This window comes from Ailuropoda melanoleuca, chromosome 4 (genome assembly GCF_002007445.2).
Source record: "Ailuropoda melanoleuca isolate Jingjing chromosome 4, ASM200744v2, whole genome shotgun sequence".
Taxonomy (NCBI): domain Eukaryota; kingdom Metazoa; phylum Chordata; class Mammalia; order Carnivora; family Ursidae; genus Ailuropoda; species Ailuropoda melanoleuca.
In genome coordinates this window covers 8108072-8132438 of record NC_048221.1, presented here as the reverse complement: position 1 = coordinate 8132438, position 24367 = coordinate 8108072, and the positions used below count along the sequence as shown (strand labels likewise).

The following is a 24367-nucleotide window of genomic DNA, read 5'->3' as shown; positions in this document are numbered from 1 at the left end:
AGCGTCTTAGCACTGATGGTTTGCCCGGCCGTGGTTCAGCGCCCTCACTGCGGCTGGTTTCCTCATGCCCTTCCCACGAGCCTGTGATGCTGGGGTCTGTGCTGGCCTGGTTTAAAGCTGGGGGAGGGGGATACAGGGGGCAGAGACTCTCCCAAGGCCGTGCAGCCTGACTCCAGGACCCTCGTGTGCCCCGGATCAGTGCTAGCTGCCATTTCTGCTCCTTGTACGACTGTGAGCAAGTGCCTCTGTCCCCCCCCGCCCCCCCCCATAAAATGGGAGGAACGTTCATCCCCCCTCTTTGGCTGCTTGGAGAAGTAAATGAGTTGTTTCATGCTGAACGCTTAGAACAGAGCTGGGCCTGCGGTAGGTTCCACGTTAACGTTTGGTACAATCCTTGTCGCTCCCCTTGTTTCTCATTACTGGTATTGTTATGAAGGCTAAGCTGGGAGGCTCGATGCCCCCATTATACAGGTAGGGAAACTGAGGCCCAGAAGGAGGTCGGGGCTTGCGCAGAATTAGCCGTGGGAGAGAGAGGCAGAACTCTGACTTTAGCCCAGCCCTACTTCTGATTCTGGCCTCAGTTTCTCCACCCAAGACACAGGACTCGTAACTTCAGTGGCTTTTCCTGGGGGAAGGGCAGTCAGGTCCCTGAGCTGGGGGATGGGCTGGTCAGCCCGGGTGGGGCTCGGGCCTGACTGTTGGCCTCCTGGGCCATGTTCTTGGAACCCCGACCCTGAGCACCGATCTGTCCCTGCTCTGCACCTCCCCATGCCTCCTTAGTGCCCCCAAAGTCCCTCTGTGTCCCCACTCTCCGGGGTACTGTTCCCCTATCTATGCTCTGAGGGCGCCCACCTGTCCCCCACTCTCTGCCAGTGACATCTCCTGCCTGGTGCCCGTAATTGCCCCATGTGCCACCCTCAGTGCCCCAGCTGCATGACCGTCATCTCCCCGTGTCCCAGGCCTGGCTTATGCCAGAAGCCCAGCCCCTCCTGTCCCTCTGATGCCCCCCTGCCCCCGCAGGAACCTGCTGTACGTGTACCCACACTGCCTTAACTTCAGTAGCCGCCAGGGCTCCGTGCGCAACCTCACCGTGCGAGTACAGTACATGGCGGGCGAGGACCCCAGCCAGGCCCTGCCGGTCAGTGGCCGTGCCAGGGCGGGAGGGTGGCGGGGGGGGGTCCCCGGTGGGCCCCTCACGCGCGGCCTCCCCCAGGTCATCTTTGGCAAGTCCAGCTGCAGCGAGTTCACCCGAGAAGCCTTCACCCCCGTGGTCTACCACAGCAAGTACGCGGGCTGGTGGGCCGGGCGGCGGCGGGGACACCGTGGGGCAGCCGGAGGGGAGGAGGCTGCGGCCAGGAGAGCCGGCGGGGGAGCCTGAGGCGGAGAGCAGACCGTGTGGACAGGCAGCACCGGGGGCCAACTTGCAAGAGGGGGTGGGGAGGGCCAGGGGGTCCCCGCCCCCAGCAGACCCCCCTGCCAGGTCCCCAGAGTTCTACGAGGAGTTCAAGCTGCGTCTCCCAGCCTGTGTGACCGAGAACCACCACCTGCTGTTCACCTTCTACCACGTCAGCTGCCAGCCCCGGCCGGGCACAGCGCTGGAGACTCCTGTGGGCTTCACTGTGAGACCCCCGCCAGCCCTCATCCCCCCCCCGGCCCTGCTGACCCCGCGTCTGGCCCCAGACCTGACCCCTGGCCTCTCCCCAGTGGATCCCACTGCTGCAGCATGGCCGCCTGAGGACCGGCCCCTTCTGCCTCCCTGTGTCCGTGGACCAGCTCCCACCCAGCTACTCCGTGCTCACACCAGACGTATGTGCCCTGGCCCCCTGCCTCCCCTCCCAGTGCCTTGTCCCCCAGTAACCCGCCTCCTGCTCCCGTCTGTGCCATGCCTTCCTTTCCATCAATACCCCTGGGAGCCTTGTTGCCCTCTGTTAGGGCCTCTGGGGCCCCTGGCTGCTCCGTCCCCCTCCTAACTGTCTTTGTGTGTCCTACTGTCCCCACGTGTCCCTCCCTGTTCCCCACTAGCCTGGCCTCATTACCGCCCCCCCGCCCCTGTACTCACTGTTCCTCACTGCCTTTCTGCTCCGGTTCCCCATTCGCAGCCCTGCCTGCCTCCCTGACCACAATCCCCCCAGTAGTTCTTCCAGGGCACATCACCCCTATTAATGCTGTCACCCTCCCACTTACCCCTGAGCTGTCATTAATGCCTTGGGGGCCTCAAGTACTCCCATCATGCTCTTTCCCGATTCATTCCCTTCAGTAATGTCCACCCCAGCCTCCATTGTCTGTTTCTCCGTTTGTACCCCAGGCTTCCAGCCTGCCCAGGGGATCCCCATAGTACTCCTTCCTATCTGCACCCCCCTGGGTTGGCACCTGGCTGCTCCCCCCCCCCCCCCGGGTGGCGTNCCGGTGTTGCAATGGCTGGGGCTGGGGCTGGTGGCGCGATCGGCCTGGGAGGGGGGCCAGTGCCCACCTGGTGGGTCCCTCCTGCAGGTGGCGCTGCCGGGCATGCGCTGGGTGGACGGCCACAAGGGCGTGTTCAGCGTGGAGCTCACTGCCGTGTCCTCTGTGCACCCGCAGGTAGGGGGTGGGGGGAACCCAGGAGTCCGGCCCTGGGGTTGAGCAACTGTTCCCACTGACCAGGGAGGCCTGGCCTGGGGCCACGGACGTGACTTTGATCAGCAAGGCCCGGCTCCCAGGGAAGCTGCTGACTCAGGCGGGGGCGGCCATGCCAGTGGCCATCCCGGCTGGGGCTTTGGCCCTTTGCATGGTCTCTCCTCCCCGAGTGTGTCCCTCGCCACTTCTGTGGTCACTCTCCCTCCCCCTCTGTCCTCCCTCCAGCTCCTAGTTCTTCCCTTTCCTCATTTATAGTCAGTTCATTGGTCCCCAGCCTTGGTTTTCTTCCCACTGAGCACCCCCCCCAACCCTCCGGGGCCTTCCCAGCCACGGACCCCTGGTCCCCCGTTCACCCCAGCTCCCCCCACCCCAGGACCCTTACCTGGACAAGTTCTTCACTCTGGTGCATGTCCTGGAGGAGGGGGCCTTCCCATTCCGCCTCAAGGACACCGTGCTGAGCGAGAGCACCGTGGAGCAGGAGCTGCGGGCCAGCCTAGCAGCCCTGCGCCTCGCCAGCCCCGAGCCCCTTGTCGCCTTCTCCCACCATGTGCTGGACAAGCTCGTCCGTCTAGTCGTGCGGCCTCCGATCATTGGCGGCCAGATCGGTAAGCGAGCGTAGCCTCAGACCTCAGTTTCCCTATCTGGAAAAGGGCCCCTCAGTCCCCTGGTCCTAGGTAACCTATAGCCCACTTATCTTTCTGGCCTCCGTTTTCCTTTCTGAAAAATGGCTCCCAGCCCCCTGGGCCCAGAGCAGGTGCACTGTGACCTTTGATTGGCCCCACGAGCCCTTGGAAAAGTGGGAGATAGGAGGTTCCTTGGGGAGGTAGAAGGCCCTGCGTTTTGGCACTTGACCTCTGCTCTGCCTGGCAGTGAACTTAGGTCGTGGGGCCTTTGAAGCAATGGCCCATGTGGTCAGCCTCGTCCACCGGAGTCTAGAGGCTGCCCAGGATGCCCGTGGTCACTGCCTGCTGCTGGCTGCCTATGTCCAGTATGCCTTCCGACTGCCTGGCACTGAGCCCAGCCTCCCAAGTGGTAAGTGTTGGTGGGAGGGCCCTGGGGGACAGGATGTATCTGGGAGGAAAGCATCCCAGTCAGAGGGAACAGCATGTGCAAAGGCCTGGAGGCCGTACAGATCTTGGCTGGTTTGGGCAGCTTGCAAGAGAGAGAGTTTTTGTTCACTCCTCCCCTCACCGCCAGACTGGTGGTCTTTGTTGCTTGACTGGTGGGTCATTCAGCCAGTCAACAAGCATCTGCCATAGATGGAAGCAGAGACACAGCTGGGCTGCCCAAGTTTGAATCACAGCTTTGCCTCCTACAAACTCTGTGACCCTGGGCAAGTGACTTCACCTCTCTGGGTCTGTTTTCCATTTGTAAAACAAGGATAATAATGGTCATCTCTTTATGGGGGTGCTGGTGATAGTAAGTGAGATAGTAATCCGTACAGCAGGCTTGGTACAGTGAATGCTCAATACAGTTGGATTTTTTCTATTTGGTAAGTAATTAATACTAACTGCTAACCCCTCTGGGCACTTACTACGTGCCAGGCACCGTTCTCAGGGTTTGTCTGTCTCCCCCAGATCACTAGGAGGCAGCAGCCATTAGCATGCCCATCTTACAGGCGAGAAGCCTGGAGGCTCAGAGACAGAAAGTGACTTTACCAAGGGCAGCCGCTGGGAAGGGGCAGGGGGCTGACCATCTTGCCTCCATCCTCAGGGGCCCCTCCAGTGGCGGTGCAGCCTGCCACGCTGGCCCGTGGCCCTGGCCGCCCCGCCAGCCTCTACCTGGCGCGCTCTAAGAGCATTAGCAGCAGCAATCCCGACCTGGCCGTGGCCCCGGGCTCTGTGGACGACGAGGTCTCCCGCATCCTGGCCAGCAAGGTAGGGCGAGGGTAGGCCCTGGGGTCTCTAGCCTCAGTGGCCACGGCTGCCAGGTGGGCGGGTGAAGGATCTTAGGGCTGACAGAGGGCAGGACACGCCGGACAGCAGTTTGGACGGAAGCTTGACTCTGGGCAGCAGGGCTGGTCTGTGGCTGTCACAGCTTGGGAGCTGCGACTCAGACTTTGCCCTGGGCTCCGCACTCCAAGGCCGACCCAAGGATGGGCGGCTGGAGGTTGGCCTGGTTGAAAACAGCAGTGTGTTTGTAGCGGAACAGGTGCGTGTGCGTGCGCCTACGCACAGGTGCATATACTCACAGACCCCACGCATGTGGGTGCACAGGGCACATACATACGTGCCCTCCATGCACGGACGCCCACAGGAGCAGATGCGCGTGGACCCCACACACGTATGTGCACGTGCATTTGCCAGGGTTGCGCGTGGATGCCCAGGGTGCGTGTATGGCCCCAGGCAGCGCTCACGCTTGGTGTTCCGTGCCCTTCTCCCCGCCTTCTGCCCATGGATTCTACCACTTCCCCGTATGTCTCCAGGGTATCGACCGCTCACACTCCTGGGTGAATTCTGCCTATGCTCCAGGAGGCAGCAAGGCTGTGCTGCGACGGGCACCCGCTTATTGTGGGGCCGACCCCAGACAGGTGCCCTCCTTACCTGCCCCTGCACGCGTGTGATCCCGTCTTGGCATGAGCTCCTCCCACCTTCCTGGCTGTGGCCCACTAACCTAGGGAGGCTGCCTGACGGAGGCAGCAGGCCCCTCCTGCCTTTGTTTAGGGGCTGTGAAGTCAGTGTTGTGGGCATCACTGTCATCTTAACCAGCCTTTTGCTGCCATACAGACTACAGCCTCAGGCAGAGACAGGAGGGACAGGGTGGTATGCAAATAGCATGCAAATGATATGCAAATCCAGCCACTATAACCTCACTGCCTCGCATGGCCTGTTTCTCTCCCTTTAATCCACTCTGTTCAGGAGACTCGTCTGTCCCCTTGACATAGCAATCCGAAGGATGCCAAAGAGCCAGAACTAACCCTCTGGGCTCTCCCTCCCCTCCTGTTTCAGGCAGACAGACTTCTGTTGGCAGCTCCCTTTACTCTGCCTCTTCCCAGGGATCTGGTGTTCTCTGTCTTCAGACAGACCTGGGTCTGAATTCTCGAGTTCTCCCTCTGCTGCGGGCTCACCCTGCGCCCGAGGCTCTGAATTTTCAGATGTGGTCAAGACTCACAGTGTTTAGCGCAGTGGTCCCGAACTTGGGGACACATTAGGGCATCACAGGCAGGATTTTCTTGGGGTAGATCTCAGTCCAGCCTGGCCGCTGAGCCGCCAGGTCGTCTGGGAGATAGGCACCAATCATACAAACACAGGAGTGTGTAAGTGCAGGGTGTGAAAATGCCTGAAAAGAAACGAACAGCCTCCTCTGGGTGGTCTGGGGGGCCTCTCCAGGGAGATGACATTTCTGTTGGGACCTGAGGGGTGAGACAGAGCCACCCAGGGAAGGGTGGCTGTTCCAGGTGGAGGGAAAGGCACATGCAAAGGTTGGGGACCAAGCTCAGAGCCGGCCTGAAAGGCACTGAAAGGAGGTCACCGGGGTGGTTTCCCTGCGCACTTGGCCCCAGACCTTGTTCCAGCTCCATGCCTACCACGCAGGCAGCCTGCACTGAAGGCGGGCTGGGGGACTGTTAGCAGCAAGGGACCTTTTGGACAGTCTTCTGAGATCGCTGGAAATCTGGGTTCATGGGCCCTGCCGGCCCCCCAGCATCTTTAAGAGGGTCTCTCCAATGCCCTCATTCTCTGAGGTGTCCGCTGGGCCTCGAAGAGCACCTAGAAGGGGACAAGGTGGTGGGAGGGTGGGCATTCCAGGCCGGAGGAGACCCTGAGGCTGGCCTTTGCCATAGCTGGTCCGTCTGGTGTATTGCTGAGGAGCCAGGGCCCTGCTGGGGCTGTGGGAACCGGGGTCCCTCAAGTGCTGGGGCCTGGGCAGGTTCCAGGAGTCAGGCCAGCTCCATCTTCGGGTCTCCTCTCCTTGCCAGGAAGCTCACCTCCCGACCAGCAAAGGAGGAGGGGAGAGGGGAGTGTGGGTCGCCATCCCCATTTCACAGATGGGGAGCACTGAGGCAAGCAAGGCTGGAACAGGGCCAGGCCTGGAGCCCGGGGCTCTCTGCTTCTCCTGCTGCATCTCGTCGGCATCTCCACTCAGCTCTGTCCTCTTTCCCTCTTCTTTCTCTCTCCTCGCTTGGACCCCGTGTCTCTACTCCACTCCCCTGTCTGCGCTCCCTCCTCTGCCTCGTTGCCCTTCTCCTCCACCCGCCCCAGGCTCATGGACTCTCTCCTGCTCTCTGACCTCACCCTCGATTTTCACCGCTTCCACCCGCACCCCCATCGCTCCACCGCCTTTGTCTGTGCCTCCACCCTCGCCAATGGGCTCCTGTCCCTGTTCCCACCTCTGTCCACCCTGCTGGGCATCCCCTTCTCTCTTTGTCATGCTTCTCATCCCCTCCCATCACCCCCCCCACTTTCTCCTTACCGTCTCCTCCCTCTCATTCGTGCCCCCGCGGTCCGTCCACACGGATACATCTGTGTCCTGTCCATGCTGACCATCTCCTCCCTGCCCATACTGCCGGCACCCTCACTAACCCCACCTCGCCATCCCATCCTCTTCACCCCATCCCATCATAGGCCATCGACCGCAGCTCTAGCCGAACTTCTTCCTACCTCGAGGGCTCCTCCTTGGCCCCACCAGCCACCCAGCCGAGACCCACTGTGCAGAAGGTAGTGGGAGGCAGGGGGTGGGCGACTCCGTGTTGGCCCCAGAGCTCCTGTCTCCCCCGAAGCCCAGCAGGGTCTGGAGGGCCCAGGGAAAGGGTGTGCCGACTCCTTCCGCTCCCTCTCCTGCATGGTCTCTGGCTGCACTAACCCTGAGCCGTCCCGCTGTATCCAAGCCCCGCTATGCCCTCCAGAGGAGGGCACGGGGCAGGCTCCTCCGCTCTCTGTGACCCTTGCCCCTGCCCCCAGCTGCTGCACGAGGAGCTGGCTCTGCAGTGGGTGGTCAGTGGCAGCGCCGTGCGAGAGGCTGTCCTGCAGCATGCCTGGTTCTTCTTCCAGCTCATGGTGAGACACCCTCCTCCCCACCCGAGAGCGAGAGATGCCCCAGGGAGATCCCCTCCTTGGAAGAGAAGCCTCTGAGATTACACCTAAGACCTCTGAGAAATGATCCCAGGAGACCCCCTATGTCGAGAGAGAAGAGACACCAAAGGGGATCTCTCCCTGGACAGAGGCCCCCTGAAACTTACCCGAAACCCCCTCCACGGAGAGATGACCCCCCTACCTTCCCTACGAAATTGTAGAGACCACTGAGAGTCCCCCCAACCAGTGAGGAGACCCCTCCCTCTCAAGAGATATCACCAGAAAGAGAGGGAATCCATGGGATCAGACTCGAGACCTCTGCCCCAAACTCTTCAAGCGGTGCCTTGAACCACCACTGCTAGATACAAACCCCCCACCCCGATCTGGCAGGCCATCAGACCCCAGCCAGGGCTTCCTCAAATCCCACTCCTTGAGCCCTACCTGCTGTGCTACCTACATACTTAGCCCCAGGAGACCTACTGCAGCTCCCTGCATCCTGCCTAGGACCCACTCGGGCTCCGCCCACTGCTGGCTCAAGCCCTGTGTTAAGAGTTAGGGCACCCAGGACCCCTTATGCCCACCTCTAGCCACCGTGCCTTGCTACTAAGCACCACTCACAACCCCTTGGGCCCTGCCCCCTTCTGGTGAGCCCCCCTATTCAGTCCCTCAAGCCCTGTTCCACTCTCATCCCACCCCCAGGTGAAAAGCATGGCGCTGCACCTGCTTCTGGGCCAGCGGCTGGACACACCCCGCAAGCTTCGCTTCCCTGGGCGTTTCCTGGATGACATCGCGGCCCTCGTGGGCTCTGTGGGCCTGGAAGTCATCACCCGGGTATACAAGGTGTGCGGGAACGGGCCTCAATGGGAAGGGTCTGAGAGAGAACATAGAGCCAGCCAGGCAGGGGTACCATGAACCCCCTTGCCAGATCGGTCTGTTCACTCAGCATCTCTTTCTTGAGCGCTGACTGTGTGCACAGTGCTTTGCCGGAGGGTAGACACAGCAGTGAACAAAACAGACCCAAGTCCATGTTTTCATGGAGCCGACTTTTCGAGGAGACTTGAAGGAGGGGAAAGAGCACTCTATGCCATGGCTGGGGGAAGGGCCTTCCAGGCAGTGGGCACAGCAAGCACAGAGGCCCTGAGGTAGGACCATGCCTGGGTTGTTAGAGGAGCAGTTAGGAGGTGAGTGTGGCTGGAGTGTAGTGAGCAAAGGTGGAATGGGAGTTGATGAGGATGGGGCCGTGGACAGAGAAGATCCATTAGCACTTAGCACAGTGCCGAATACAGTAAGTGCTCAGTAAATGGGCATTGATGTTCTGAGATGTGGATCATTGATTGTCCAGGTCCTGGATCATTAATTTCCAGTGTTCACAAGAGCCAGGTAGGCAATAATAATAATGATAATAGTAATAATATTGAGCATTTATTGAGCACTTACTGTGTATCTTAAACACATTAGATGGATCCCATCATTAAAGTCCCCCAACCACCCCCATGAAGTTGTCTCCATTTTACTGATGGAGAAATGGAGGCAGAGAATGACCGGGTAACAACCTGATACCACACAACTGAGAAAGGGCAGAATGGGGGATGGGGATTTGAACCCAAGCCACCAGCTCCAGAGCCCACACCCTCACCACCTGGGAAGAGTGGGACTTAGAGTGGACTAGAGGGCATGTACCCATTGGCTGTGGCCAGAATGCCTGATTCTTCAGAAGAAATGGGACTTCTGGATTTGATAGGAACTTTCCAGATTTTTGAAATGCCGGCCCAACCCAAGTCAGCCCTTGTGCAATCTCCCATGACCTCTGGGCTGGGCTCAAAGTTCTCGACCTTGTTCCACTGGAGCCTCCCCTAGGGCTGGTATTCCTAGAGGCCGAGCCAGATTGTGAGGAAACCACCCTGAGAATGGGCCGCAGGGAGGAACGATGCCCCCGAGAAGCAGCATCGTCACAGCTGCTAGTGGGGCATCAGTGATGGGCCAGAGTGGCTTCCTTACTTCACTCGACATTATCGAGCACTGACTACCAGGCTCAGTGTGCTAGAAAGACCCAGTCTCTGCTTCCTTCCGGACTCAGAGCTAAGGAAGGTTTTATATTTTGTTTCTTTGGGTTGCAGGGCCACTGAGGCTAACCACTCTGTGGCTCATGGTAGATAGCATGAGGGCAGAACAAGCATCAGCTAGGCCTCAGAAGCCGCAGGAGCCATCCTGCTGTTCCTCACGGTTGCCAGGCACATCCTGCCCTAGGGCCTTTGCTCTTGCTGGTCTCTCTGCTCAGGATGCCTTTCTTGTCTTGGCTGTTTCCCATCTTTCGGGCTTCTCTCAGAACAGCACCCCATTTAGTTTTCTTCAAAATACGTGGAACTATCTCCAATCCTTTTATTTATTGCTGCCTTCCCCCCACACAAGACTGTGAGTTGGACAAGCCACAGGGACCATGTCTGTGCCTTCACAGGGCATGGCACATAGTAGATGCTCAGTATGGTCTTGTTAAATGATTGCTGAGAGCGTTTCAGTTAGGGCAGAGTTTAATTTGCTTGAACATCATCACAAGTGGTTTAAATGTGACCAGAGTTTATTTCTGAGCATAGGTGGGTTGCAGGGGGTTCCACGGTGTGGGCCTGGCCTCGTGGTTTACCATGGTTCCAGCCACATGAGGCGTGGCAGGTGGTGGGAACAGGAAGACCTGTCCCCTCTGTATAAGTGACCTCATCACTTTTTCCCAAATCTCGTTGGCCAGGACGTGGTCATGTGGTTACTATCAGCCACAAGGGAGGCTGGGAAATGTAGTCTTTACCTAGCTCTGAACTGTGAAGAAGGGTTTCAATACTCTGAGCGAGAGAGGACTTGGGGGAGGTCAGCAGCCGGTTTCTGCCATCCATATTGTATTATTCAAATCTAATGAAAGGAAAGAAAACAATGTTCTGAACAGAATCCTGAGGAGTGTCGATATATAACCGTGGGAAAGGGGAGGGAAAGAGGGAGGAGGACAACCAGGAAGGCCAGGTGTATCTGGAGCCCAGAAATGAGGGTGTGTCAAGAAGCCCTAAGGCTTTGGGGCAATGACACGGCTCCTGGAGGTCACTGGTGGCCTTTGTGGGAGCCAGGCCCAGTGTGGAGACTGAGGCTCGAGGGGACACGTGGGCGTGGGCTGACAGGCCCTGTGCCCCCAGGACGCAGAGCTGGCCGAGCGCCTGAACGCCAGCCTGGCCTTCTTCCTCAGCGATCTGCTGTCCCTGGTGGACCGCGGCTTCATCTTCAGCCTGGTCCGGGCCCACTACAAGCAGGTAGGGGTGGGCGTGCTGGGAACGGCACCCCTGCAGTGACTGACGGGGTGGTGGGTGTGGTGGACAGAGGAACGTGAAGGTTGCCCGCTGACCCTCTCCCCCACAGGTGGCCACGCGGCTGCAGTCGGCCCCCAACCCAGCATTGCTGCTGACCCTACGCATGGACTTCACCCGCATCCTGTGCAGCCATGAGCACTACGTGACCCTCAACCTCCCCTGCTGCCCCCTGTCGCCCCCGGCCTCGCCCTCACCCTCTGTGTCCTCCACCACCTCCCAGGTGGGCGGGCCTCACTTCTGGCTCCTCCTCTTGACCTAGGACCCCTAGCCTTCAGCCCCCCTTCTGTGGGTCCCTCGTTTGTCCATTTTAGAGTGGGCCACTGCCCGGGTAGTCTGACCCTTCACCTCTGACCCTCACACTTGGCAATTTCTTAGGGAGGGGAACCAGCTTCTTATTTCTCACCCCTNCAGCAGAGGAGCCTGATGTGGGGCTCGATCCCATAACGCCGGGATCACGCCCTGAGCCGAAGGCAGACGCTTAACCGCTGTGCCACCCAGGCGCCCCCTCTCTGACTTCTAACTTTTGACTCCAGGCCCTGTCACCTCACATATGTGTTAACGCCAGTCTCTCCCCTCTGACCCTTGACCCCTGGCCTCCTGCCATCCCTGCTTTTTCCTCCTACCCTCTACAGAGCTCCACCTTCTCCAGCCAGGCCCCGGACCCCAAGGTAACCAGCATGTTCGAGCTGAGTGGGCCATTCCGGCAGCAGCACTTCCTGGCCGGGCTCCTGCTGACAGAATTAGCGCTGGCCCTGGAGCCCGAGGCCGAGGGGTGAGCACAGGCCCGCTCTCTGGTCCCCGGGCTGGCAGAAAGGTCCAGGAGCCACATCTGCTCCATCCCGAGCTCCTTGCTCCCCACACAGGGCATCCCTGCTGCACAAGAAGGCCATCAGTGCTGTGCACAGCCTGCTCTGTGGGCACGATGCGGACCCCCGCTATGCCGAGGCTGCTGTGAAGGCCCGCGTGGCTGAGCTGTACCTGCCGCTGCTGTCACTCGCACGGGACACGCTGCCACGCCTGCATGATTTTGCTGGTCAGTGGGCTCAGGGCAGGACGGGGCTACACGATCCAGGGGCTCCACTGATCACACCGGCTCAGGTCGGAAAGGCAGGGAGCAGGGTTAGGAATAAAAGCATGGGCGGTGGTGTCAGAGGAAGAGATTCCAGTATGCTGCTGTGGGGTCCCAGGCCAGCCCTTAACCTCTCTGAGCCTAAAGTTTTCTCACCTGTTACATGGGGACAGTGGTCGCATCCACTATTTCCTAGGGTTATGTGAAAATTTGGGGAGCAGTGTACTGGGGCAGTGTCACCCCCTGATAGGTGAGGAGGGGCAGGTGGGGAACATCAGTGTGAGGGGATGGTCGGAGCCCCATGTTCATTCTGTCACTGCTATTTAACATTCATTGGCACCTGGGGGACAAGGGACAGGGGACAGTTGGAAGCATAGACTTAGGCTTTCTGGGTGGATCCCCTTTGTCATTTGGGGAAAATTCTCAGTCTTTACCTCTTGCATTTTTTTTTCTGCCTCATTTTCTCGCTTCTCTCCTTCTGGGACTCCAATTACACGTATGTTAGACCTTTTGATCACGTCTCACATGCCTGCTGTGCTGTTCTGTTTTCTGTTCCATTTTCAGTTGGGAAACGTTCCATTCATCTGTGTTTGAGCTCACTGCTTCGGTCTTCTCTGGCTGTGTCCAGTCTTCCGTTAACCCCATTCATGAGTTTCGAATTTCAGATGTTAAATTTTTCGGCCATAAAATGTTTGCTTGATTTTTGCGTGCGTTTTTGTAGATCCCAATTCTCTATTGAAATTTGCCATCTTTTTATCCACGTTTGTCCATCTTTTCTCCCCTTTTATTAACATCCTTCTCTGCTAACTCCAACATTTGGTCGTCTGTGTGCCTGCTTCTGTTGTCTGTTTTTCTCCCTAATCAATTATATTTTCCTGCCTCTTCCTACATCTTATAATTTGCTACCGTATTTTGGATGTTGTACGTAAACGAATCATCGGGACTGAGGCAATGTCATCTTTTCCCAGTGACAGCTCTTCTTTCCCTCCCTTATGCAGATAGGAAAATGGGCTAGTCACCTCAGTCTGGTCAGGAACTGAGCTAGGTTAAGCTGGGCTGGAGCTGTAGTTAAACTCAATAGACCCTTTGTTTCAAGAATCTCTGGGGTGAGACCAGTTCTGTATTTGTTGGCAGCTCTGGTCTCTGGTGAGACTTTGTTTTTTTTTTTGGTTGGGGGGCTATGGGGGTTACTCTTTTAAGACCACAGAGTTTGGAAGCTGACTCTGTGTCTCCATTTACCTGCTGTGTGACCCCAGGCAAGTGACATAATCTCTCTGTGCCTCAGTTTCCTCATCCATAAAGTAGGGATGATAAAAGCATTTATCTCATAGGGTTGTTTTGAAGATTAAGAGTTAATATCTTCAAAGTGCTTAGAATGGCACCTGGCACATGGGAGATTGTATCTAAGTTCCAATTGATGCTATAATCATAGTGGCAGCTCTTATTATTAATTATTATTATTGTTATTCCTGCCATTGTTCTCATCATCATCATCATCATCATCGTAGTAAACATTTACAGCTCTTTGGGCCAGGCCCCATTCTGAGTGTTGAGCATATGGCAGTAGCCAGAGCAGATACAGTTCAGGCCTCCGTCATCTTACGGACAATTATATGATAAATGTATCTAATCGTAAGCACAAAAAGTGAGCTCTGAGAATGGAGTCCTGGAGACTTCACCCTGGTCTGGGGGAGCGGTATCAGGGAAGGCTTCCCTGAGGAGGTGAACTTTGAGCTAGACTATGAGATAGAAGCACAACTTACCAAGGGCTCATTCTTCTGTCCCCCCACCCCTGCCCCTAGAGGGCCCAGGTCAACGATCAAGACTGGCCTCGATGCTCGACTCAGACACAGAAGGGGAAGGGGACATCGGAGGCACCATCAACCCCTCAGTGGCCATGGCCATCGCTGGTGGCCCCCTAGCCCCTGGCTCCCGGGCCAGCATCTCCCAGGGCCCAGTGGCAGTGAGTATGGGGCCGGTCCCCAGAGACACCATCCAACCTGGTAATAGAAGTTACATAAGGATAAGCTGATAGGCCAGTTCACATCACAGTTTGGAAGAAATGAGAATCAATTCTATCCCTTCTAAGCACCCTCTCCCCTGTTTGGCCCCAGGCTTCTCGCTCAGGCTGTCCCCTCTCTGCCGAGTCCAGTCGGACCTTACTGGTGTGTGTGCTGTGGGTACTGAAGAACGCTGAGCCCGCCCTCCTGCAGCGCTGGGCCGCTGACCTTGCCCTCGCTCAGCTCGGTCGTCTCTTGGACTTGCTATACCTTTGCCTGGCTGCCTTTGAGTACAAGGTGTGGGGATGGGGGTGGGGTGGGCCAGGGGACTGAGTGGGTGGACCAGGCAGGCGAATTGTCTTCGCGCACAGGTTCCTATGGGTTTGAGGGTCAAGGGGTGGACCATTTCTGGGCTGAGCCAAAGAGAAAAGGGAGAATTGTTTTCGTGAATAGAATTTGGAAGGTGCCAAGGCCTTGAAGTAAAAGGGAGAGCTGTGTCTCCAAGCACACGATCCTCGGGGTCAGAAAGGCCCGAATGAGTGCGACCAGGCAGCCCAGGTCCCACAGGAAAGGGCAGAGTCAACCTGGAGCGCATTCTCTGTCCTCACAGGGGAAAAAGGCCTTCGAGCGCATCAACAGTCTCACGTTCAAGAAGTCACTAGACATGAAGGCCCGTCTGGAGGAAGCCATCCTGGGCACCATTGGGGCACGACAGGAGATGGTCCGGCGGAGTCGTGGTGAGAGCGAGATGTACCCTGTGCACGTCTCCACTGGCTGCTCCCAGCCTTTGTCTGAGGGACCCCAGGAAGGGGGCATCCCTACCTCTGTGTCTGCCTCACCTTTCCCAGAAAGAAGTGTGTGCATCGTCCTTACGCACGTGGGTGTCTGCGTTCCCTGTCTGTTCTCACGTCCTACATGTTTAACTGTGTTCCCTTGGCATGTATGTATGTGTCACCCGGTGTCCTCATGGGTTACCCACATGTGCACCTTAATGCCTGAGCCCTCCTCATGGTCACGTGTCCTTATGTTTTTGCACATCTGTGAACACGCGCCTGCGCGTCTCAGAGAGGAGCCCTTTTGGGAACCAAGAGAACGTACGCTGGCGGAAGAGCGTCACGCACTGGAGACAGACCTCGGACCGCGTGGACAAGTGGGTGTGGACAGGAAGTAGTTTGCTGGGGTCAGACCAGTTTCTGGAGAACGGGTGCCCCTAGAGCAGCTAAGGGAGAAGGAGAGAGCTCAGTCCCCAACCCCCCTCATCCTCTCCAGGACCAAGGATGAAATGGAACATGAGGCCTTGGTGGACGGGAACCTGGCAACCGAGGCCAGCCTGGTGGTTCTAGACACACTGGAGATCATCGTGCAGGTAGGGCTTGAGCCAGCATCTCCCTGACCTCTTACCCCACCACTGTGCCTTGCGATCTCTGACTCTAGAATCCCTCTCTTTCCCTGACCCCGGAAGCAGCTCAGTCCCTAACAGCTGGCTCTGACTCCCTACCCCCCACCCCCCACAGACAGTGATGCTGTCAGAGGCCCGGGAGAGCATCTTGGGTGCAGTGCTGAAGGTCGTGCTGTACAGTCTGGGCAGCGCCCAGAGTGCCCTCTTCCTGCAGCACGGCCTGGCCACACAGCGAGCCCTGGTGTCCAAGGTAAGCGCCACTCGACAGGCAGGGCTCTGAGTAATCGTAGCCCACTGGGCACCTACTGTGTTCTCAGCAACTTCATGAGCCAGACACTCCTTAGCCATAGCTTACAGAGGAGGGAACCGAGGACCAGAGCGGCAGAGTCACTCACCCAGGGTCACACAGCAAGGGCTTAACCCCGCGTCTGATTCTAAAGCCCCCTGTGCTTGGCCAGAGGGGGCAGAACACAGACGCCCCTGCCAACGTCCGCATCAGGGACCTTCTGTGCCAGGTCGGGGAGGGGCTGACCGGTGTCTGTGTTGCCCTGGGGGGCAGTTCCCAGAGCTGCTGTTCGAGGAGGACACCGAGCTGTGCGCCGACCTCTGCTTGAGGCTCCTGCGACACTGTGGCAGCCGCGTCAGCACCATCCGCACGCACGCCAGTGCCTCACTCTACCTCCTCATGCGCCAGAATTTCGAGATTGGCAACGTGAGTGGGCGCGGCGGGCACAGGGCGGGGTCTACACGAGGCTCTGGCAAGGGGGCCGGGGGGTGTTGATGCAGTAGATGGAGGGTGGGAGGGGGGAGGTCGGCACGTCGAGCGGGTCCTGGGGGTGAGGGTCCCAGGCTCACGGGTGTGCTCTTCCTCCCCGGCTCCTCTTAGAACTTCGCCCGCGTGAAGATGCAGGTGACCATGTCCCTCTCGTCCCTGGTGGGGACAACGCAGAGCTTCAGCGAAGAGCACCTGAGACGGTCACTCAAGACCATCCTCACCTACGCCGAGGAGGATGTGGGGCTGCGGGATAGCACCTTCGCCGAGCAGGTGACACCGCCGGGGCCCCCCGCCACGCACTCCTCAGCCGGCATCTTCGCTTTACCTGCTTCGCCCCCAGCCCCGCCACGAAGGCTCTTGGTCCCGTCTCGATGCTCTCCTTGTCCCTGGCCGTGCCCCTGCTGCAGGTCCAGGACCTGATGTTCAATCTGCACATGATCCTGACGGACACGGTGAAGATGAAGGAACATCAGGAGGACCCGGAGATGCTCATCGATCTCATGTACAGGTGCGGAGGGCCGGGGGCCCTGCAGCTGTTCTCGGCCGCAGGCAGGCGACGGGGCCGGTGGGGAGTGGGACAGGTGAGCACGCAGGAGAGAGCAGGTGAAGGGACGGTGAAAAGGGTGCCAGAGGAACATATTGGAGGACGGGGGATGCCTGAGTGGCTCAGTCGGTGAAGCATCTGCCTTCAGCTCAGGGCGTGATCCTGCTCCGTGCTCAGCGGGGAGCCTGCTTCTCCCTCTGCCTCCTGCTCCCCCTGCTTGCGCTCCGTCTGTCTCTCTCTCTCTCTGACAAATAAATAAATAAAACCTTGAAAAAAAAATTGGAGGATGACAGAGGAAAATAAGGACAACTGAGGGGACAGGTGGGAGAGACAGGTGAGGTGCTAACCGGTGATGGGTCAGGGGACAAGTGATTAGGAGGAGAGGTGAGGGGCGTTTGGGAAGAAGTAGGAGAGTGGGAGGTGGGGGACAGGTGACGGAGCTAGGAGAGGCACGGGGGCGAATGGGAGGTGGGGGCCTGGTGTGTGGTGACGTGGTACAGAAGCGAGGGGAACAGGGGCATGGCTTAACGGTCCAGCTGAGGAGCCTGGCTGGTGAGCGGCACTGATGGGGGCGGTAACGAGCAAAGGGAGTGGACCAGTGAGGGGTAGGTGTGGGGGCTAGGCGAGTCCCCATCCTCTTCACCACCCCCACCCATATGCCAGGATTGCCCGTGGCTACCAGGGCTCCCCCGACCTGCGGCTGACGTGGTTGCAGAACATGGCGGGGAAGCACGCGGAGCTGGGCAACCACGCGGAGGCCGCCCAGTGCATGGTGCACGCTGCCGCCCTGGTGGCCGAGTACCTCGCCCTGCTGGAGGACAGCCGCTACCTGCCTGTGGGCTGCGTTTCCTTCCAGGTGAGCTGCTGGGGGCGGTGGGGGCCCTGATGGGCAGGGGGTGGCACTGGTAGGCCGGGGCCAGGGCCTGATGTCACCTTCCACCCCAGAACATCTCATCCAACGTGCTGGAGGAGTCTGCCATCTCCGACGACATCCTGTCACCCGACGAGGAGGGCTTCTGTTCCGGGAAGCACTTCACAGAGCTGGGGCTGGTGGGGCTGCTGGAGCAGGCAGCTGCCTACTTCACCATGGTGAGGCCCGTGGCTGGCCGCAGAACGCAGGGCTCGGGCCCTGGTGGTGTCATCAGATCCACTGACGGGCCCAGTACCTGCTCCCGGAGGCTCCAGGTGAAGCTGCTGCCTGCTTCCTTTCCGGGCAGGGGATTGACTGAGGACCACGGGGACCCAGACGAGCTCGGGTTACCTGCCTCTCTCCCTGTAAAACCCTTAACACGTGCCCTGGACGTAGTTAACCTTCCATACACTCAGCCGCTATTAAATTTTTTTTTATTAGAGAAAATTTCGAGCACACATAAAAGAAAAGGTTGCACCACCGCCCCCACACCCAGCACTCAAATCCAGCAACCACCAGTCTTTATGTTCTTGTTTCAACTTTTCTTTGCCTCTAGTTTTTGGTTTTGGTTTTTGATGGCTTTTGTTGTTGTTGTTGTTTTGTGTTTTTTTGTATATGCATAAAAGACAAGATCTTAATTTTCACAAGTTGATTGATGAAACCCAACATGACCATTCTGCTGGAGTTTTTTTTTTTCAAACCTTGCCTACTCAGTGTGGGCTGAGGACCAGCAGCATGGGCATCACCTGGGGGCTTGCTACAAATGCAGAGTCCTGGGTCCCCAACTCTCTGAACCCTACATTTTAACAAGATCTCAGAGAGTCCTGTGTGTGTTGGAGTTGGAGAAGCTTTAAACAAACCCTACCCATCACACCGTCACCCGAACAAGTACCTCCCTGTGCAGCCTCGCTGATGAAATCCTTTCACGCAACTCTTTAATACCAGTCTGTGCTCAGATTCCCTGATGACCTTGAAACAATTTTCTTTTTGCAGTTGGTTTGTTTGAATCAGGATCCATAGAAGACCCACAGTGGCTGTGACTGACAAGTCTCTTAAGGCTCTTTGAATCAAAGAAAGAAAACAAGAACAAAAGACAGGGCATCAATGCGCCACTTTTTACGATAAGGGTTTTTAACGTTTTCCTTGATAGGTTGAGGCCCAGGTGTTGTATTGTCCACTGCTGTAAAAAGGTTTTCTCCAGTTTGATTGCTTGTGTGAAAGCAAGTGGGTTTTCCCCTGCATTTCACTTGTTGGAGACCCGGGCTTTGTTCCAAGGGGTTTTCTGGCCCACCCGGGGCTGGTTGCGTCCCTGTGGTGTTGCTTTACCTGTTCCTCAGTCCCCCGTGTTTATGGAAATTGGTGATTAGATCTGGAGCCCTACTCAGATTCAGGGTCAGGTTTTCCAGTGAGAATTCTTTCCTGTGCTGCCAGCCGCCTAGTGGGGTTTTCATTATTGTCATCGTGTTAAAGGCTCAGGAACAAAAGCCTTGGGAATAGATCGGACAGCAGACACAGACCTCTCACAGTTGGTCAGCAAACATCCCAGGGTGCCTTCTGTGTGCCCAGCTCGATGCTGGCACCGGCTGTGGGTGAGGGACACTTAGCAGTGGCCATTACCACGTGCCAAGAGGTAGTTGGGTGTGGAAGTCTTGGGCACCAGGCCAAAAGGGCTGGTGTTCAGGTCCTGGCCCTGGGGAGCCGTGTCGGAGTTTTAATTTTCTCTCTGAGAAATGAAAAAAACAAAAACAAACCCCTCCTCTCACAGATGAAGGAACATGGGTAAGGTATAGGTGTGTACAGCACCTGGTCCACAGCAAGCACGGTAGAGACCACGGAGGGGTCTCTGGGGGCTGAGTGGAAAGACTGGTGTCCCATCTGGGGTGGGGTGGTCAGGATGGGCTTCCTGGAGGAGGTGATGAAAGATGGAGCCCTAGAGGATGAGCAGTTGCACAGAGGGTGGGCTGTTCCAGGCAGGAGAGAAAACTAGGGAGGTACTGGGAATCCTGATGTGCCCCCTCCCCCAGGGCGGGCTCTACGAGGCAGTGAACGAGGTCTACAAGACCCTCATCCCCATCCTGGAAGCCCACCGAGACTACAAGAAGCTGGCTGCTGTTCATGGCAAACTGCAGGAGGCCTTCACCAAGATCATGCACCAGGTGGGCCCAGAATGCCCTCTCAGAGCCTGCCCTTGGCCCTACCTCCCACCTCACCACAGCTCAGCTGACCCTGACCCTTCTCTCCCCCACAGAGCTCTGGCTGGGAGGTGAGTCAGTCCAGTGGCCGCCTGCCTCTGGGGCCCCCCTGTGATGGCTGGTCAGCAGTGGTCAGGGACCACCAGGGGGTGCTGGAGGAACATGGCTGCCTGGCCACAGGGGCCGGTGCTCAGTGGGCAATGATGCACCCTCCGCCTCTTCCCCCATTCACCCAGGTCCCCCTCCCTGCCCCTGATCCCAAGGGCAGCCTGTGACTCACCCAGCTGGGAGCTCTCCAGAGACACCCCTCCCTCCCCTTGGGCTGGGCCAGCTTGGTCACTGCCTGTAAGAGGGGGCTCTGACTCCCTCCTTGTCTGTCTCTGTGTTCCTTTTTGTCTCTGTCTTGTGGTCTCTTTCCCTCTTTCTCTCCCTGTCTTGCTCACACTCTCTCTGTCTTTCTGGATCTCTGTCTCTCACTGTCTCCCCCAGCTTCTCCCAGGATCTCTGCTCCTCATTGCCATCTCGTGCTCCCCCTCTCCCGCCTCTCCCCGACTTGGGTCTATTTTTAGGCATCTCCTAGTTTGGGGAGAATTTTCTGTCCAAAGAAGGCAGGAACCCAGAGCCAAGATGCGAGGGCTGGGCGGGGGCCGGGTAGGATGGGCAGGTCCCCTCCTTCCCCGATCTCTCGTCTCTGCCCGAAGAATGGTACTCATGGGGCAGCATAACCAGGACCCTGGGGGTTGGGGGCTCTCACCTCTGACCTCTCCCATGACTTTGTGTCTCCCTCCCCTACCACTACCCTTGTGCCCGCCCCATTCTGCCTGGATCGGCCTTGGTGAGTGAACGTGGAGCTACCCTCTTCCTTTCTGGCGGAGGGTAGTATACCTGGTTCGGTGGCGGGGGGGCGGGGAGTGCCCTGAAACGAGGGAGCCAGAGCCTCTGTCCCAGAGGGCTATGCATTTCCTCAGCCACTTAAGCATTTATTGAGCACCTGCTGTATACCCAGCCCTGTAGGCACTGAGGACACAGCTGTAAGCAACAGAGCCCTAGTCCTAATTTCATACTGAGACCCAGACTCTGAAGAACTGCACGAGATGAGAGGGATAATCAGAAAGCAGGGGCTTGCGTTGGGCGAGAACAAAGATTTGGGGAGGCAGGGACAAGGGTTGGGGAGAAAGAGGGTGTGGGCAGCTGGCCATCATCTAGGTCTCAGGGTCCCCCCAACTGTGCCTATGACTTAATGTTCTTGCGGTCTCCCTGGCCCTGCCCACTTTTTCTGCACATGGAGCTCAGGGCCATGCATCCCTGGGGCAAGGGGGCCTCCGGAGGGGCATCCCAGGCCACAGCTCCCCTTCTCACAGACGCAGCGTGTGTTCGGGACGTACTTCCGCGTGGGCTTCTATGGTGCCCGCTTCGGTGACCTGGATGAGCAGGAGTTCGTGTATAAGGAGCCATCCATCACGAAACTGGCTGAGATCTCACACCGGCTGGAGGCACGTCCCCGCAGTAGGGGGTAGACGGGCACTGGGCCGCGCTGGGCGGAGTGGGGGTGCTGCTACTCTGTGGCCCCAAGTCAGCCCCGTGTCCCCAGGAGTTCTACACGGAGAGATTTGGGGAGGACGTGGTCGAGATTGTCAAAGATTCGAACCCTGTGGACAAGACCAAGCTTGACCCACAGAAGGTGAGGGCTCCTGACCATTCCAGGGGACCCCCAGATCCTATCTTCAGGGAGACTCAAAAGTACTATTTCCTAGGGACACTCAAATCCTATTTCTTTGGCAAACTTCAAAGCTCATCTCCCTTGGGGACCCCAAATCCTTCTCGTTGGGAGAGTCTCAAACATCGAGATTTCAGGAGCTGTGGGACCCCAGATTTAAAGCTCCCAGACCCAAGAAGTCCACATCCCCTTTCTCCAGGGATGGGGCCCTGCAGGGAGGCTGGCAAGCCCCAAGTGTGTGTACTGGGGCTATGGGAGCCTCATGCCTGAGCCCCGCGTCCCAGGCCTACATCCAGATCACTTACGTGGAACCGCACTTCGACACCTATGAGCTCAAGGACCGGGTGACCTACTTCGACCGCAACTACGGGCTGCGCACCTTCCTGTTCTGCACGCCCTTCACACCCGACGGGCGTGCGCACGGGGAGCTGCCGGAACAGCACAAACGCAAGACTCTGCTCAGCACAGACCACGCCTTCCCCTACATCAAGACGCGAATCCGTGTGTGCCACCGGGAGGAGGTGGGCCGCGCCCCGGGCCCTGGGAGGGGAGAAGCAGAGACCCCAGATCAAGGGAGGCCCGGGTACCCCAGACCCAGGTAGGGGAGGTGAGAGGACCCCAGACTCCAACCCCCAGACACCAGTCTTCAGACTCAAACCTCTGCTTCCAGACCTAGCCAATCGGAGGCTGGACCAGAACCAGACCAAAGTCCCCAGAGCCAGACATAGGAGGCTGAGACCAGACCCCGCAACCCCCTCCACCCCCGCCAGACCCACGCAGGCAGACGTCCCCACACCCTGTTCATGACACGGCCTTGTGGAATCCCTCTCCACCCACAGCAGGGGTCCAAGCTTCCCTGGACTGGCTTGGGTCAGGACATCTCCAGGCCCCAGCCAGTGCCCGCCAAACCCCCTCCCTCCCCACAGACGGTGCTGACACCAGTGGAGGTGGCCATTGAGGACATGCAGAAGAAGACACGGGAGCTGGCTTTCGCCACCGAGCAGGACCCGCCTGACGCCAAGATGCTACAGATGGTGCTGCAGGGCTCTGTGGGGCCCACTGTGAACCAGGTAGAGCCAGGGGGGCAGGCAGGCTGCCTGAGGCACCCCAGCGGCCATGCAGACACTCTCATGAGCCCCTTTCACCCTGTAGGGTCCCCTGGAGGTGGCCCAGGTATTTTTGGCAGAGATCCCAGAAGACCCCAAACTCTTCAGGCATCATAACAAGCTACGGCTCTGTTTCAAGGACTTCTGCAAGAAGTAGGCCTGACCCCTGCATGGGCTCTTTGCCTTCCTGACCCCATACAGCCTCTTTGTGTCCCGGATGTCCATTCTGGAGTTCCCGCCTCTCTGGCTCTCATTAAGTCTCCCCCACCTAACAGACTCCCATTATAGCTCCTGATCCCACCCCCGGACTGCCCCCCTGCTTTCTCAGGACTGCTAGCCCCCGAGCATCTCCTGCCATCTGTCTCCCAGGTGTGAGGACGCCCTGCGGAAGAACAAGGCCCTCATAGGACCAGACCAGAAGGAGTACCACCGTGAGCTGGAGCGTAACTATGGCCGCCTGCGGGAGGCTCTGCAGCCCCTGCTCACCCAGCGCCTGCCCCAGCTGCTGGTGCCCACCACTGCGGGCCTCAGGTGCCTGACCCTGGCCCCCCAGCTGTCATCGAGAGGGCAGAGACGGGCACAGACGGGTGCTGTCCTACATGGGCCTCTCAGCACGCACGCTCACAGCTTTGCACAAACATGCAACTATGGGGACACACATGCATGCTGCGCCGGCTCCGGGCAGCCACTTCAGATCCTGGCTAGGTCATTTCCCAGCACGTGACTTCACCTTCCTGAGCCGAGATTTCCACATCTGTAAAATGGGCACAATGCTTAGTTTTATTGGTAGATTCCAAGAGAGATTCTGTGAACCCATGGCCAGAGCAGAATGGATGGAAAAGGAGTAGAATCCTAGAGGGATCTTTGGAGGAGGAAGGGGGGGGGGGCTGATGACCACTACGGAGTTGGCCATGTTGACCCACCTCATCCTTCCCCCAGGAACTCCTTGAACAGAGCAAGTTTCCGGAAGGCCGACCTCTGAGCTGGCGTGGCCTGAAGCCACACCCAGAAGAACCATCGCCCTGGCCTCAACTGTCTGTGCCTTTCCGGGGGTCTCCCCCACTGCACACTGGGCTGTGGGGTGATCATACTGCACACGGGGCTGGGCCCTCTGTTCCTCTGTCTGTTCCCATCTGTGTGCACTGATGCTTCTTACCTTTTCTAATTTAAAGTGGTTTTCATAAGCAGCCTGTTTGATGTGGATCCTGGGAAATGGGTCACGTGTGCACTGTCTATCCACACACCCTGAATTTTGACAGACTCTGAGAACTCAGTGGGTGCCAGGAACACAGCAGTGACAACAGACGCAAATTCCTGCCCTCGTGGGGCTGACATTCTAGGAGAGGAGGCAACACACAAATAATGTCACATGCCCGTGGGGAATAATAGTGACATTAATTAAACCCTTGGCAGAGTACTCAACCCTGTGCTAAGTGACTCCTAAAAAGACACCACCCCATTTGTGGGGCCTTTTTGACCGAGGGAACTCCGTTAGGCCCCTACCTCCTTGTTAGTGAATTTTCTCAATGCCATTATCAGGTAGGATGCATTCTTAACCCCCCCGTTTACAGGTGAGGAAACTGAGGCACCCAAGCAGTTAGAGGCTTGGTGGGTCAGGGATTGGAGCCCAGGTCCGGTTTAGCCATTGCCTACGCAGCCTCACACTGACCCAGCCCCACTCCCCACCCC

At 58.0% G+C, this 24367-nt stretch overlaps 1 protein-coding gene and 1 long non-coding RNA gene across 6 annotated transcripts in view; one reads left to right on the top strand and one right to left on the bottom strand.

The window, feature by feature from the left end:
* The window catches only part of DOCK6 (dedicator of cytokinesis 6), a 39922-nt gene extending 16057 nt beyond the window's left edge, over positions 1 to 23865 (top strand). Inside the window, exons 15-50 of one of the 5 annotated variants that reach the window (XM_034657801.1) lie at positions 1021 to 1138; positions 1214 to 1284; positions 1481 to 1619; positions 1705 to 1806; positions 2491 to 2577; positions 2987 to 3218; positions 3484 to 3645; positions 4327 to 4490; positions 5039 to 5143; positions 7176 to 7268; positions 7512 to 7607; positions 8322 to 8462; positions 10796 to 10909; positions 11016 to 11186; positions 11599 to 11738; positions 11830 to 11999; positions 13838 to 13998; positions 14150 to 14332; positions 14646 to 14772; positions 15101 to 15185; positions 15305 to 15401; positions 15550 to 15684; positions 15994 to 16146; positions 16321 to 16479; positions 16617 to 16717; positions 17417 to 17609; positions 17699 to 17842; positions 19688 to 19819; positions 19912 to 19926; positions 21217 to 21348; positions 21447 to 21536; positions 21857 to 22093; positions 22499 to 22642; positions 22725 to 22831; positions 23048 to 23209; positions 23618 to 23865. In XM_034657801.1, the coding sequence (XP_034513692.1) occupies positions 1021 to 1138; positions 1214 to 1284; positions 1481 to 1619; positions 1705 to 1806; positions 2491 to 2577; positions 2987 to 3218; positions 3484 to 3645; positions 4327 to 4490; positions 5039 to 5143; positions 7176 to 7268; positions 7512 to 7607; positions 8322 to 8462; positions 10796 to 10909; positions 11016 to 11186; positions 11599 to 11738; positions 11830 to 11999; positions 13838 to 13998; positions 14150 to 14332; positions 14646 to 14772; positions 15101 to 15185; positions 15305 to 15401; positions 15550 to 15684; positions 15994 to 16146; positions 16321 to 16479; positions 16617 to 16717; positions 17417 to 17609; positions 17699 to 17842; positions 19688 to 19819; positions 19912 to 19926; positions 21217 to 21348; positions 21447 to 21536; positions 21857 to 22093; positions 22499 to 22642; positions 22725 to 22831; positions 23048 to 23209; positions 23618 to 23660 (4705 nt within the window). In that variant the 3' untranslated portion in view covers positions 23661 to 23865. The remainder of the gene's footprint in view (positions 1 to 1020; positions 1139 to 1213; positions 1285 to 1480; positions 1620 to 1704; positions 1807 to 2490; positions 2578 to 2986; positions 3219 to 3483; positions 3646 to 4326; positions 4491 to 5038; positions 5144 to 7175; positions 7269 to 7511; positions 7608 to 8321; positions 8463 to 10795; positions 10910 to 11015; positions 11187 to 11598; positions 11739 to 11829; positions 12000 to 13837; positions 13999 to 14149; positions 14333 to 14645; positions 14773 to 15100; positions 15186 to 15304; positions 15402 to 15549; positions 15685 to 15993; positions 16147 to 16320; positions 16480 to 16616; positions 16718 to 17416; positions 17610 to 17698; positions 17843 to 19687; positions 19820 to 19911; positions 19927 to 21216; positions 21349 to 21446; positions 21537 to 21856; positions 22094 to 22498; positions 22643 to 22724; positions 22832 to 23047; positions 23210 to 23617) is intronic. The other 4 variants (XM_034657802.1, XM_034657803.1, XM_034657805.1 and 1 more) reach the window with 4 other exon arrangements.
* Positions 21866 to 23972, bottom strand: LOC117801853. The gene is made up of 2 exons (XR_004624611.1): positions 23835 to 23972; positions 21866 to 22112 (listed from the first exon to the last, which is right to left on the bottom strand). It is a non-coding gene; the product is annotated as an uncharacterized LOC117801853 (long non-coding RNA).
* Positions 23973 to 24367: the final 395 nt, after the last annotated feature.